Genomic DNA, 15323 nt, shown 5'->3' on the forward strand with positions numbered 1-15323 from the left:
AACACTTTGTTTACAGTATCTTTATTTGAAAAAAGATGCTCTTATTAAAACAAACAATTAGCACTATTTAGGGAAAGAGTTATGTGAACAGATTCTCAAAGAAACATAGGTTAGACAGAGGGACAATGAAAAATGCTCTTTCTGGAATTCGGTGATTAACAACTTCAATACTGGGCACTTTCACCCCCTCTTTCCCAGATAAGCTTTCAGCGCTGTCCTGTAACACTGTACCCAAATTACATTTTATCAAACAGAGCTTTTTTTTGGTGGTACTTAATCACAGCTGAGGTTTTTATTTTTTACGCTACAAATAAAAAAGCCAGAAAATGTTCAAAAAAATGCATTTTTCTTAGTGTCTGTTATAAAATTTAGAAAATAAGTTATTTTTCTTCATACATTTTGACCAAAAATTATGCTGCTACATTTCTTTGGTTAAAAATAACCCAAATCAGTGTTTATTTGGTGTTGGCAGTGATGGGGGCAAACAGATTTTTTTTTTTATATGGGGACACTGAAATGGGTACAGGGACAGGGATATCAGTGGTGCTTGGTGTACTTTGATCTGTAACAGCTCTCTTTGTAAAATCATCCTCAGACAGAGAGCTGTGACAGATCTGCAGATTCCCCCTCTCTTCCAGCTCGGCGGGAAAAACTGTCAGAGACGCGTGTCTCTGTTTACATTGTGACGGCTGTGATTGGACACAGTCGTCAGGTGATCGGGAGGGCCAATCACAGTGCCCATATCCTGATCTCTGCTCAGCTGGCTCCTGTGATCATAATCATCACAGGATCGAGCCGCAGCGTGCCTCGTGGCCACGCTGTGAGCACTCGCTCTAAGGGACGTTCCTGAATGTCCACTCAGAACGAGGAAAGGACCACCCGGCCGTTTATGTGCAGTGGGAGGTAGTTAAAACCTCCCTTATTGTCTGTCCTATAAGGGCTGAAAAGGGCTTTATCATGTTCTGATCTCTCTTGTTCAGGCTACATTTTTTACTTTTTTTGTATGCAGTTAATATGAAAGGTTGAATTTAACATTTCGTATGTTGTATCACTTGCAGCCAGTAGTGGCAAGCTTTAGGCAATCACACCAGTTTTGGTTTATTTACATAAAACTCAGTTTTATCAAAATTTTGGACATTGTTCTTGTGTTCATTGAGATATTGATTAAAATCTTACTTTTCAAAAGGGGTGTACTCAGTTATGCTGAGCACTGTATGTGCTTTGCTCAGATTCCATGACTGATGTTTACAGCCACTTTAATGCATAGAATGTATTAAGGTAAAATAAAAAGTATGGGTTTAGAACCACTTTAATGCACCCAATATCTTATATCGTGTTGTTTTTTTTTTTTTTTCTTTTACAGCACCAAGACTTTATCTCTTGTTATACGCCTGATCCTGACACTAATCATTGTTGATTTGCACAACATATCTTCAAAGATGCCATCAGAATACCAAAAATATTTGAAGTAAGACCGTTTGTTATATAATTCTGCGCACTTCATTTACTTTATATATAAAAAACAGAGTTACATTTTCTGTCAAATGTTAAGCCAGCCACAGATGGAGCGATTTTCTTTCCTGCAACCTGTTAAAATCACTCAATTCCCCCATTGGCACAGTCGGTGTGGATGGGGGAATCCCTCCCATGAAGCCATTCTGTTCTCCCAGAGGGAAAACACCACAATAATGGCATGCAAAATCCGACAGGCTGGTTGTACTCAAGTTGATAAATTAATCAATTTGGGTATGTTCAGCCTGCCCATACATGGTTCGAATGTCGGCCGGTTCAACAGGGATTTAAATGGTCTATGGCCGGCTTTACTTTATAATATAATTCTGCAAGGTGGCATCTTTTGACTTTTTTATGCACATTATTTTCTCCCTTCTTTTTTTGCAGGCACTTGAAATTCATTTTACAGTATGCAGAAAATGTGTCAACATGCACAAATCAAGATAAGAACCAATGGGATGAAGCAATGCAGTTAACGAGTAAAATTATTATGAAAATAAGAATGTTTTTTGAAGCAAGTAATCTGAATGAAAGATGAGAAATGCATATAATGCTCACAAAACATTCATTACATATTCTAGCGGTATGTAACAAGTGGTGACTATCAATAGTTAGAGAACCAATTCTGAAGAGGTTTCCATATAGCAGACTCTTCACTCTCTGTAAATCGAGAGAGAGAATGTATTTTATTTTTATGTATTTTCTTTATTAACAAGTATTATGAAATAGTACACTCATATTTCACACTTGCCACTTACAGCCAGGATGTGATGACTTACACAGAGAAGGGTCATCTGCCTTTCTGAGACAGGACTGTATTACTTTCGCCATTACCAGTAAATCATGTGGCAGACAACCTAATGTCCTGGATTCACTTTGTATTTTTTGTTCAAATAAAGATTTTTATATATATATATATATATATATATATATATATATATATATATATATATATATATATATATATATATATATATATATATATATATATATATATGTGTATTTTTATTTTTATTATATATATATATATATCAGTTCATAAACAATGACAGAAAATGATACTTTCTTTTAATAAAAGAACACCAATGTCTTGTATAAATTCTTGTCTCCTTTATGACACAATGATGATGAATCTCAAGACTATATTTTTATGGTTTATACACTTAGGAATTTTCCATGAGATTTGAGATGTTTTTAGAAGATGAATGGAAACCAGCAAGATATAATTTGGTTCCTTCCACTTTCACTACAATAAACCATAATGATGTAGGGGTTGGCGGAAGGATCCACAATGCCCACCAGGGTATGACGCACCTAGAATTGTCTAATGTCCGTGTGTAATGGGAGTAGCATTATCATTTATTCACTTTTATTTGTTTTAACAGAACTGTTTCAGGGCCATTTCACACACAGTACGGTGACTGGTGTTTTTCCGCCCTGGAAAAAACGCAAGTTACCACTGGGACACACAGAGAACAATTATCACTACTAGGACATTCAGAAAACAATTGTTTTGTATGTGTCCTAGTCACGCTGCAACACAGCTCAGGGCTTTGATTTGCTTTAGTGCACATTTTATTATGCAGACATGCTGCATTTTATTGCAGCTCACTGGTTAGGATTGCATATCACTGTACAGCAGCCCAATGCACCGCACTGCTGTACAGTGACATGAATGAACATTAAAGCATGTCGGAAAAAAAAAAAAAGGGTGTTGTGTGATGTGCTAAAATGTTCATCACACTTCTGCCCCTACCACCAGTTCACTGCAGTTGGAACAGACAGCTGTCACGCACTATACTGCTGTGGTTTAGTGTGCAGCAGCTGTCCATTGCTGTGTACATGGGCCTTAAACAGATGCCTCTGAAGGGACCATGTAAATAATTCCTACAGTAAGCATCTCTTCACACATAAATATGCATGAACATGCTTAAAAATACTGTAGTGCACAGTTTAACATGCAGTGATACACTTTTATGCACAGTAGAATTGCTATGCATTTTGCAGGCAATTTTCTGTGACATCACATACTTTCCTGTTTGTGGGTTGGGAGAAAAACAGAGATGGTCTCAGCATAACTGTGATTGTGCTAGCTATATTGAAGAGAATGAGGAGATTGGGGAAAGCCTGAGTGCATCCATTGCTTCCACAACATGAGTAAAGGGCAATTTTGGACCTTATACCAGGATGTACAATGTCAGTTATCTATTTCTATAACCCTGTCATTGAGAAACTTTACTAGCCAGCTTTTCACTGTACACCTTCGACGTCCACTATAAGATGGCTGTCCAATGGGTACTTGTAATAGACAAAATAAAAAAAGCTTTTTCTTTCCTCAATAGACTAGTGTTGATGTGCATTTATGCATCTTGTGTTGTGTTAAAATGCATAGCTGTAGCATTTTAATGCAACGCACTTCACATGACACCAGTGTTTTCTATGTGACCTGCGTTCTCCCAGTGCTGTATGTATGAACAACAGAGCCTAAAAGGTTCACCACTGGAAAATAGTGCAATGAAATTCCACTACTGTGTAGGGAGCAGGATTTGGATGATTGTTATCTTAAAGGATTGGCTCCCGCTGCTGTCAATCTAAAGGGAGGTCCCATTTGGGGAACCTGGGTCTCCTTTGAGGTCTAAGCCTGGTGGCACCTTTAAAGAATTGACGAAATAGAGCATGATTTGCCCATGAGACTCCCGTGAAGGCCGAGATGGCTGACACTTGCACTCTTAATGAGCTGACTTCTAGGGATAAATCAAGTCCTGATTGAAGAAAGCTCCATATATCTTGAACTGCTGGAGAATTACAAGAATTTGACCTGGAAGCCATGTGGACAATAAATCTAGACCATATACGTTCGTACACTCTATTCGTGCTCTTCCGCCTGGCACTAAGAAGAGTTGGAATAGCTTCTTCCCGACAACCAAGGGCTTCTAGCCTTCTCCTCTCAAGAACCACGCCCTGAGGTGTAGACAGGATGGGCACAGGTGTAACATTGTGCCTTGGGATAACAGATCCAGCCTGAGAGGCAGGAGAACTGGATCTTGATAGCTGCGGAGCAACAACAGAGGGAACCAAGGCCTGTTGGGCCAGAATGGAATTACCGCAATGATCTCTACCTTCTCTGTTCTGAGTCTCCAAAGGAATTGCAGAATCACCGGGACTGGAGGGAAGGCGTAGGCTTTCCGAAATTTCCAACGATCTGTGAGAGCATCTGTCCCGTATGCCTGAGGGTCCCTGAACCTTGAATAATACTTGGGCATCTTGTAATTGCAGAGGGCATCTGTTCGACCTCTGGAGACACTCCCAGGGTCAGAAGCCAATCGAATACTTCTCTGTGGAGGGACCACTCGTTGTCCATTTCGACATGCGACAGAAAGTCCGCTTGAACATTCTGGATCCCCGGAATGTAAACCGCAGAGATGTTGGCCAAGTTCTTCTGAGCCCAATTCATTATTGGCTCCACTTCCTGTAATAGGGACCAGCTGCGGGTTCCGCCTTGCTTCCTTGTATAAGCCACCGCGGTTGTATTGTCCAACCTTAGCATAACTGATGAATTCTCCACTAGATGGCGAAATGATAGGAGCGCCTGAAAGGCTGCCCTTAACTCCAGAATGTTGGAGACAACCCTTTGAGACGGGAATGTCCACCTGCCCTGAGCCACATCCGAAAAGGCAATGAGCGCCCCAACCTTGGTTGCTGGCATCTGAAGTCACTGTGACCCATGAAATGGGAATGATTGAATGGTGATTGCGCAGATTCTTCCCTTGAAGCCACCAGAGGAGAGATGTCCCATGTTTGGGGTGAGAAATATGCGCTGGGTCTGGCTGGTTGAATTCCACTGTTGCAGAAACCCCTTCTGGAAGGGTCCAGTGTGCCATTGGGCCCACTTTACCATGGGAATGGTAGCTGTCATTGTGCCAATTACTTTCAGGCATTGGAGAGCAGAAAGGTGAGATGACCCAAGGGCTGCGTGAATCCTGCCACGGATCACTACGATCTTCTCTTCTGGGATCTAGATGGCTCTTCTCCAGATTCAGGAGCCACCCAAACTCTTGCAGGGTGGAGATTACTACTTTTTGTGTGCCAATAGCTGATCTCTGTTCTGGGATAGCAGAAGAAAGTCGTCCAGATAGTGATGGAGACAAACACCTTTGACTCTGAAAAGAGCCACTACTGCTAATAGAACCTTGGAGAAGACCCAGGGTGATGTGGTTAACCTGAAGGGAAGACATGTAAACTGCAGGTGTTGGTCACCTACCGAAAAGCGGAGGAACTGCTGAAAGTCCTTTGCCACAGGCACGTGGAAGTATGCATCTTTCAGATCTATTGATATCAACCAGTCTCCTAGATGCACTGACTGCTGAATGGTAAGGAGGGACTCCATTTTGAATTTTTCCTTGCGAATAAAGGAATTGAGAAGGGTCAAATCACCGGCCTCCACGTGCCGTTTTTCTTCTGTATCATAAACAGAGGGGAATACATGCCTTCGCCACGTACGCCTTCTGGAACGGGCACGGCTGCGCCTTGCTCCAATAAACAGCTCACGTAGGTCAATAGGACCTGTTTTTTCTCTGAATCTGGAAGAGTTGTGGGAACAAATCTTAACTTCGGGGTGTTGACGAAGATCCATTTGTGACCGGACAATAGCGTCTTGACTGTCCAATAATCCCGAATTGAGGCAACCCAAACATGCCTGAAGTGGAGAAGAGGAGCCCCCACCTGACATGTTTTAGTGGGCCCAATTTTAAAAGGACTTCACGGAATCCTGGTTGCCAGAAGAACCACCTTTTGAGGCTTTTTTGAAGGAAGATTGTCTAGACTTCCATGATCTTGAGAACTCCCGGCCAGGCCTGTAGCTTCTCGTATCACTGGTGTGATCAGAGTTCTGCCTTCTTGGGAATGGACGTTTTTGCTTCTGAAGATGTCTGTCTTGAGGGAGAAGCCCAGATTTCCCACCTGTGGCCCGGGATATGGCAGAATCGAGCTTATTGCCAAATAAGGATGTCCCCTCAAAGGGAATACGGCACCAAGCTTGTTTAGATGCTGGATCCGCTAGCCATGGACGGAGCCATAACACACAGCATGCTGAAACAGCCGCAAACATATCCCGGGACATCAAGCGAATGACATCAATAGATGCCTCCCCCAGAAAGGCAGAAGCCATTCTAATTGCTTGGATAGGAGAATCTTTAGCTGTTTCAACAGAAAATACCTCTCAAGAATTCCTCAATATTGTCAGCCCAGGATTCTATGGCCTTAGAGACTGCTGCCATCGCAAGTACTGGCTTGCATGCCATTCCGGATGTCAAGTAAATTCTCTTCAAGTCTGAGTCGATCCGTCTTTCCAAGGGATCTTTAAAAGACACAGTATCCTCTAAGGGAAGAGTTACATATCTCACCAAATGCATGAGCGCTGCATCCACCAATGGAGCTGACTTCAGGTGCTTTACATCCTCTTCCTTAAAAGGATACAGCTTCAGAATTTTTGATTGCATGGAACTCTTTTTATCCATCTTGCTCCATTCATCTGAGATGATGTCACCCAAGACAGAAAAGGAAAATATTGTCGCTCCTTATTGAGCTGCTTAAAAAAATTCCTTTGTTTTTGGGGGGGGGGGGGGGGGAAGTGATAGGGTCTTCCCACTTCAGAGCCTCTCTCACTGCCCTGACCAAGGAGGGAACCAAACCATAGTCCAAACCCAATCCGATTCGCTGTCGGAGCCAGGAGCAGAGTGGCGACTTGGTTGGGAGGATTCCCATGTTTCTTGCAACAACCCTTCTCCCACTGGAGTATGTCTGGAGTAATGGGTCTGATGGGGACTCACATGGCTGTTGAGCTTTCCTTTCCTGCAGGGACTCCCTCACAACTCGCCTCACCATTGACTCTAAATGCTGGTCTGCACTATCTCTTTCATGGGCAGCTTTAGAGAAGCAATGATTGCATAGGGACTTGTCTGTTAGAACAGGCATCCTGCACCCCCAGCATGATTTTTCTGGCCTCTTACTGTGGAATGAGCCACAGGAGGGTGAGAATAATCTCTGTCACGCTGTTCAGACCTAGCGGTCCTATGATGGCTAGACTATGAGGAGGATTTACGGTGGTGTGATTTTGAGGAACCACTGCGTCTATAAGAGCTATGCTGTGGATCAGACCTGGAAGGGCTGTGAAACAGAAAGAAAAGGACATATAGTCAAACTTGCTACCTATGCTCAACTCTCTCCAATATTTAAAAAATACAAAACACAGCAACCTACCTAACATGAGTGGGCTGGCCACTAGGGGGCAGTGAAGCATCCATAACACCAGTGCTTGATACTGCAGCAGAAAAAAAATACAATTTCAACCTTAGAGAAAAAATGAATATCCCTATCATAAGGGATTGCCCCTACCTTAAACCGCTGTGCTGTCAGCCCCGGGAAGTCGCTGTGTTCTCTGCATTCATTCCCGGGGCTCTGACAGCTCTCAAACTAATTAAAAAGTGGCGCCTGCGATGTCATTATCGATGTCAGACGCAAGGCGCTCGCGCACATGCACGAAGCCAAGCCTCACTCTCACATCGGGTTTGCGCGTGCGCAGAACACCCGCGATACCCGGAAATTGGAGAGAGTAGTTTGCTGGAACGCGGAAGCGACAGCCAACAGCATGGGAACGGCGCAAAAAACACAGGAGATACAGGCACAACACAAAAACACTGCTGCCATGGACATATACAGACTCACCACTCCACCCACGATCAGCTGGCCGAACGATCCCAGATACACACACCCCGGACCTCCCAGCAGATAATGGCCACCTATAGCAACAGGCCGTGCGCACTTTAGGTAAGTCAAAACATTTCTTCAGCGCTACTCTGTATTTACACTCCATACCCTGCTTAACAGTCAGGGCCTATCGGAGGAACAAACTTCGTCATTCGGCCTATCGATCGCTGTAAAGTCATCTTCAGGTAGGAGAACCACTTGGTCCTACGGAGGAGGACAAAAAAGGAACATGGATAGCAGCCAGGAGCAAAGATTTATGGGAGAGGGGTCCTACTGGGTAGTTATGGAGGTGGGGCTAACCCTCACGTATGCTGCCATGGAGCTTGTCAGGAAACACGTGTATACCAGAAAGAGGAGAGGAACCTGTGTCCCATGATGTACTTCAAAGAAAAGGATTTTTACAGGTAAGCTGTTATAAAAATCCTATTGCTCTTTCGTTCATTGATGGACACAGCATCTTCATCTTGACCTTAGGGTTATATCGCCCCTTTAGGAGAGGACTAGGCAGGAAAAAACAAAAACAAAAGGTCTAGATGAAGATGCTGTGTCCGTCATTGAACTTCAGAGAAAAGGATTTTACGGTGAGTACAAAAATCCTATTTTCTCTTTCGTTCATTGACGGACACAGCATCTTCCTTATTCCTGGAATAAAGACTGCCGCTAGGCAAGGTACATTGTTTTCTGCCCAAGTTATGTGATTCATCTTTCTCTGGGCCACATGACTTCTCATGCCTCCTTGGTGATTGATATAGGCCACTGCTGTGTCATTGTCGGATTGGATCCTGACAGGACAATTCCGTAACCTGACCGTCCAGGCCCTCAGGGCCAAGCGCGCTGCCCGAATCTCTACAATATTGATGGGCAAGGTCATTTCTGATCTGGACCATTTCCCTTGGACAGTCACCTCTTCCAGGACTGCTCCCCAACCCGAAAGGCTGGCATCTGTTACCACCTTCCAGGTAACTGGTAGGAAGGATTTTCCCTTCAGTAGATTCTTGGTCATTAACCACCAACTGAGGCTCTGGTGCACCTTTGCAGACAAACGCATTGGGAAATCTAGAGCTTGGACCTTCTTGTTCAAGCCAAGGGGCCAGGACCTTTGTAAACACTCAAGGTGCAGTAGCTAGACTGAAAGGCAGAGCTATAAACTGAAAATAGAGATTTTCTACCTTGAAGCGTAGATATTTCTGGTGAGCGGGGAAAATTGGCACATGCAGGTATGCATCCTTGATGTCAATTGATGCCAGAAGTTCTCCTCCTTGTAGGATGGAGACTACTGATCGGATTGACTCCATGCGAAAAAGCGTGGATATTCAAAAACCGGTTTAGATCTTTAAGATCTAGAATGGGTCTGACATCTCCATTTGGTTTTGGTACAGTGAAAAGGTTTGAATAAAACCCTAATCCCTGCTCTTCCACCGATATCACCTTTTGAGACAAAAGATGGTCCAATGCTTGAAAGAGACTTCTTTTTCTCTGGATCTCTGGGAACATTTGATCTGAGAAAACGAGATGGGGACTCTAGTTTGTACCCTAGAGTTATTGAGGAAGCCACCCATTTGTCTTAACACTCCTCTTGTCAGACCCTTGAGAACTGCAGAAGTTTTCCCCCCACTCGAGCAAGTGGGGGCGCACCTTCATAAGGAGGCTTTAGTATTTTGTTTTGTAGATTTCCTTCCCCAGGACTTCTTTTGTCCCTGGGGTTGACCCTGAGGTTTACCTCTTGAATTTGACGGTGGAGGCCGTCGTGACTGCCTGGAGGCTGATGCTCCTGGCACTGGAGAAGAGGCTCATTTGAATGAAATATGCTTACTCCCTTTCCTTACTGGCAAAAGGGTACTTTTCCCATTAGAAATTATTTGGATGTACTTATCCAGATCATCCTCAAATAGCCGTTCACCGCGAAAAGGAAAACTAGCCAGGAGCTTTTTGCATGGCGATTCACCTGACCAATTTTTCAACCACAGTATTCTACGCATATGCACCAGCCCAAGTGTGAGGCCTGGGGAATAGAATCTCTCATAGCGTCTATTGCAAAACATAACACCCCTGGTAGCTTGGCCAAATCTTGGGCCTGCTGATCAGGAATAATTTTGAGCATCTATTTAAACTGGTCTCACAAGGATTGACATACACCAATCGCTGCCAGAGCAGGCTGTTACTGAACCTGCCAGAGAAAAATGTTTTTTTTTGTTTTTTTAATAGGAATTCCAACGTCTTAGCCGTTGGATCCCTAAGCATTTGAGCATTGTCTACAAGACAAGTCAAACTTTTATTCACAGAGGACATATATAGCAGCGTTAAATGCTGGTATGTCCCATTTTTTTAATAAACTTTTCCTCCATAGGATAAAGTGTTGAAAACTTTTTAGGAGGATAAAAATGCTTATCTGGGAGATCCTACTCAGAATATATGTTTTTCCAGTAATGTATGGATAGGAAAGGCATGCACAGCTTGGGGAGGCTTTAGCGAACCCAAAAAAGAAGTAGGTTCATCAACCGACTCAGTTCAGGGTAGCATAAATGTGGAGCGTACCAATTCAGTGTACCATCAATCTTTCAGTTTGTGAACCTGATACCCTTCCACATTTGATCCATCAGAAGAGAAGTCATCAGCCTCTTCCCAGTCACCTGAGAACTGAGAAAATTCATCATCTCCCGCCCCCGGTTCATCAGTTTGAGGGTCCTGGGTAACAGAAAGGGACCTATTACGCTTAGTCCCATTCTGGGATGCAATTAAAGCCGCTAACCTTTGCTCCAATCCTAATATGGTTGAGGAAAAATCTTCTTCCGTAACAGACAGGGGATGCAGTGTTGGAAACACCTGATGGCTCACTCTGACCAGCCACTTAAGATCTCTCAGGGGAGGATGCCATTGTAGAGATGAGTTTAGGCTTTTTGATCTGAGTCCCTCTCGAGCCCTTTTTTGGGGTTTCCCCCCCCCTTCTGACGATAGCCCGATGCACAAATGCAGGAGGTACTACCAGAAGAAACTGCATCCACTATTTGAGCAAATAGTCCAGCAACTGCCGCTGCTATTAACGCTCAGCCTGATGCTTTTAGTAAATGTGCCAAGGGAATGCCTGTGTCATGAAACCTCTTACATGCCCCTTTTTGCTTCTGTCCCTCCGACAGCTGCAGCCAACACAAATGTGCTTTTAAAACATACTCCCACGCTGGACGTTGCCGCATGCCAACGTCGCGCTAAGCCCCACCCCCTCTGTCACATTACTCCCCCCTCTCGTCAAAAGAGCATCTTTCCCATGCGCCCGCCGATCCGACGGGATCAGGGGGGGTGTTTGTGTGCGGGGAGGGGGGTTTGGCGAGAAGGAGACCTGGTAAACTGCTGTGCAGGGGCAGTGAAAAACAGAGCGGCATCGCTAAACGTTCTGGCTTCCCCCTATCCAGGGAGAGGGGGAGAGCTTTGTCCAGGTGGGGGTGTTTTTTTTGGAAGAAAATTCCCCCCCAATCTTACCAGAGGCCTGGGATTGCTCGTCGGAGGGAACCTGCAGCTTCTACTGACAAAGCATGACAAGGTATGTGCTCTATAAGCCCCCAGTGGTGACTTTTAGGCATGACATTTACTTTTTAAAGGTGACAATTAATAAGAAGCTTAAAAATTCCTTAGAAATCTCCACTTACCTTTCCTGCTGCAGGGATTTCTGTGGTAAAACCAACAGACCCAATCTTCACCCCTCACGGTGGGCTCTGTTTTAAAAACCATCAGGAGCCCTGGCCCATTTTTATCAGTGAATCCACACTCCTGGACCCATAAAAGAAAAAACTGTATGGTGGAAAAAGACAAAAGTACTGGATCCCGGGGTCCAGCTCTCTAAAAAGAGAAGCGTTACAGGAAAAACCTCATTTCTTCCTCTACGAGGCCCGGGTACCATTCAATTCGGCCTAAAAAGACACTTTGAATGGATCCGGCTACATAGCTGGCCCTGCAAGGATTGCTCCAGTGAAGCTCAGCACAGCATATCTTTACTTGTGACCAACACCTAAGACACTGGCGAAAAAAGGGAGGGGTTATATAGGGAGTGAACTTCCTGTCTTAAGGTGTGCCAGTGTCCAGCACCTGAAGGTGGCCTATAACCCACAAAGTAATTACTATGGCTTTATGTCGTGTGATGTACGATTAAGAAAATTTAATTTTGTTGTTTCGCAGCCTGAAATGAAAACAGTTTTTGGTTTATGCAGCTGAATTCCGTGTCAGAATTTAAAAAAATCACTCAGCTGGAAAAAGTATCACCTCCCCCTCCTAAAAATTACATGTAACACAATCAAGTGTAGCTAAGTGCCACACAAAGCCATCTGAATTTCAGCTGTGATAGCTCAGGATAAAAAGCGCTCTCCTGGAGCATTTCAGTCCCTGGTCATGCAATGGAAGCAATCAGCTATGGGTGACAAGGCACTGTCAAAAGATCTCCAGGATAAAGTTGTGGACAGGCACAACACAGGAGATGGATACAATTTAAAAAAAAAGCCACTCCTCAAGAAAGGCCACATGCAGTCACAACTAAGGTTTGCCAAAACGCACCTTGAAGATTCTGAGGCCAGAGTAAAAAGGCGTTCTTGTCAGATGAGACTAAAAATGAAATATTTGACCTTGAACACCAAACCATATGTCTGGTGGAAATACAATACAGCTCACTATCCAAATAACAACATTCCTGCAGTAAAGCATGGAGGTGGTAATATTCTGTTATGGGGGTATTTAGCAATGACTGGAACACTTGTCAGGACAGAAGGAAAAATGGATGGGGGCAAACTAGTGTCAAATTCTTGAGGAAAATCTGCTGCCCTCTGCCAAAGTTGTCAATGGGAAGAAGCTTTACCTTCCAACATGGCAATGACCTAGAGCAGACACTAATGACCACACAGTGGTTGAATGAGAAAAAGATGAATGTCCTTGCATGGCCTAATCAGAGCTCAGACTTCAAGTCATTCTGCAGATTTTCAATGGGGTTTAAAACTGCAGTCCAAACGCAGTCACTATCAAATTTAACTGAACTTGAGCAGTTCAGCAAAGAAGAGTGGGCAAATATTGCAAAGTAGAGACATATCCCAACAGACTAAATGCTGTAATTAAAACAAGAGGTGGTTCAACAATACTGACACAAGTGAGTGATCCTTTTCCCCAAATCAGTGATTCAGTGTTTGAATTTTTTTTTAAATCTTTTCCTGATCCATACTGATCTCGGAAGCAGGCAGATTCCATTTTAGTTGTGGGCACCTGAAGCCCTCATGTTAATTTCCTGGATTTCTGTGCAGCCGTCTGTCTACCCATCATACACCACCAACACCAAATCTCGCACATGCTCGGTAATGCCTCAATATCAGTGTCATCAACCCTGTCCCCAGGGCCCACTAAAAGGCCAGGTTTTATGTATTACCTTGGGGAGATGCAGACTAGAATACTGCAATCACTGAGCAGCAAATGATATCACCTGTGATGTATTTCAGTTATCTTGCAAACCTGGCCTGTTAGTGGGCCCTGAGGACAGGGTTGATGACAACTGCTCTATATAATATATAGTGGTAATGTGTAGCCCATGCTGAGACCAAATAACATTGAGCAGATTTGTAAAGTGTCTTTCCTAATGATTCAGCACTTCCCTAATCTCTACAATCAGCCGACCATTACCCTCTCTTGGAAATCCATCCGTAATCTCAGCGCTGAAAAGAAATTTGACGTCTGTTCTGCTTGCTGCCCTTTGGTCTAAAAGGAGTCTGGAGATATAGATTTAATCAGGAGATATGCAAACCATTGATTTTCATTTGTATTAAAGCAGAATGAGCATCTGATCAATAGTATTGATCCATAGGAACTCAAAAGAACTAATTTCACAGTCTTGAGGATTCGGTTTTGTTTGAACAGGTCACACACACACACACACTGCAATATACTGTGTGCAGGGAGAAGAGCTGTCAGAATTCGTCGGAGGTGGGCGGGACTGAGCAGCTATCGAACACCAGACAATTATTGGGCTTCTTCAGACACCAGTGATTCTATTGACTGGTGTCTGATAGCTGCTCGGTCCCCGCCTATCACTGATAAATTCTGACAGCTCCTCTCTCTCCCTGCATACGCGAGATATTGGCAGTAGGTGATTCGCAAGCAGTCTTGGGATACATGATGCCGCTATCCCAGTAAGACTTGCAAATTTCCTAGTGACGCAAACGCCTAGGCGATTGCAAGGAGGAAGTAATGTATACATAGAAAAAAAACTGGTATTTAACAGCAAAAAAAAAAAAAGCCCACTGTGAAAGCTAAGGCATGCTGCACAGCCAGAGAGAAAAAAAAATGGGTGGAACTCCGCTTTAAGGCAGGGTGCTTCTTTTTGATTACCCACAGTAGATAAATAAAATTTGTTAGCCCATATTATCACATATGCACCACATACACCATCGTGTATCATACAGTACATACGGTAGTAAAAAATTAATCCACCAGTTTTTTTTTTTTTTTTAACTAGTTTACGAGGAGATGGGGCGGAGCACCTTGACGTAGCACGTGCTGGGAGTTCCTCCACATCCCGGCCCGCTAGAACCCCCCGGTCGAACGAGCTCCACGGCAGGAGATATGGAGGTATGGGGAGAGAACAACATGTAGAAAAGCTGCTGTGGAGCCCGAGCCCGTGCCCTACTGCTTCACGACATGCTAGAGAAGGAGACCGCTAGCAGTCTCGCAGCGAGTTCACCCCCCCCCCTCCTCTTCTCGTTTGACAGTGAGCAGTGGCAGGTGTGCGACGGGTCCCTGGGAGGAGTGGAGAGCGAAGCTGTTCGGTCTGTGAAAAGTGCTACGCATCCCCGGGACGGCTGAGGAGGTAACAAGGAGCCCTCTGAAGCAGGTGGACTGCTGGGTCGCGCTTTCTGCTGGATAGCCGATGTGCGGTGGTGAGCAGCAGGGAGCTGTGCTTCAATCCCCCGAGGAGAGGACCGAACAGACTGGTTTCGACAGATCTGCACAGGGGAGAGAAAGAGGTCGGTTAATCAGCAAGTGTTCAGTTCGGAAGTGGTGAGTGCTTTATGCAAGAGACTATA

The 15323-nt window shown here is 44.2% G+C and overlaps 1 protein-coding gene across 3 annotated transcripts in view; it reads left to right on the top strand.

The window, feature by feature from the left end:
- ERMARD (ER membrane associated RNA degradation) overlaps positions 1-2411 on the top strand; it is a 148604-nt gene extending 146193 nt beyond the window's left edge. For all 3 annotated transcript variants that reach the window (XM_077486281.1, XM_077486283.1, XM_077486282.1), the window contains 2 exons: positions 1364-1468; positions 1900-2411. In XM_077486281.1, coding sequence (XP_077342407.1) covers positions 1364-1468; positions 1900-2050 — 256 coding nt within the window. In that variant the 3' untranslated portion in view covers positions 2051-2411. The remainder of the gene's footprint in view (positions 1-1363; positions 1469-1899) is intronic.
- Positions 2412-15323: the final 12912 nt, after the last annotated feature.

The sequence above is a fragment of the Lithobates pipiens genome, unplaced genomic scaffold (genome assembly GCF_037356315.1).
Source record: "Lithobates pipiens isolate NorthernLeopardFrog02 unplaced genomic scaffold, aLitPip1_a1.2 Scaffold_18, whole genome shotgun sequence".
Taxonomy (NCBI): domain Eukaryota; kingdom Metazoa; phylum Chordata; class Amphibia; order Anura; family Ranidae; genus Lithobates; species Lithobates pipiens.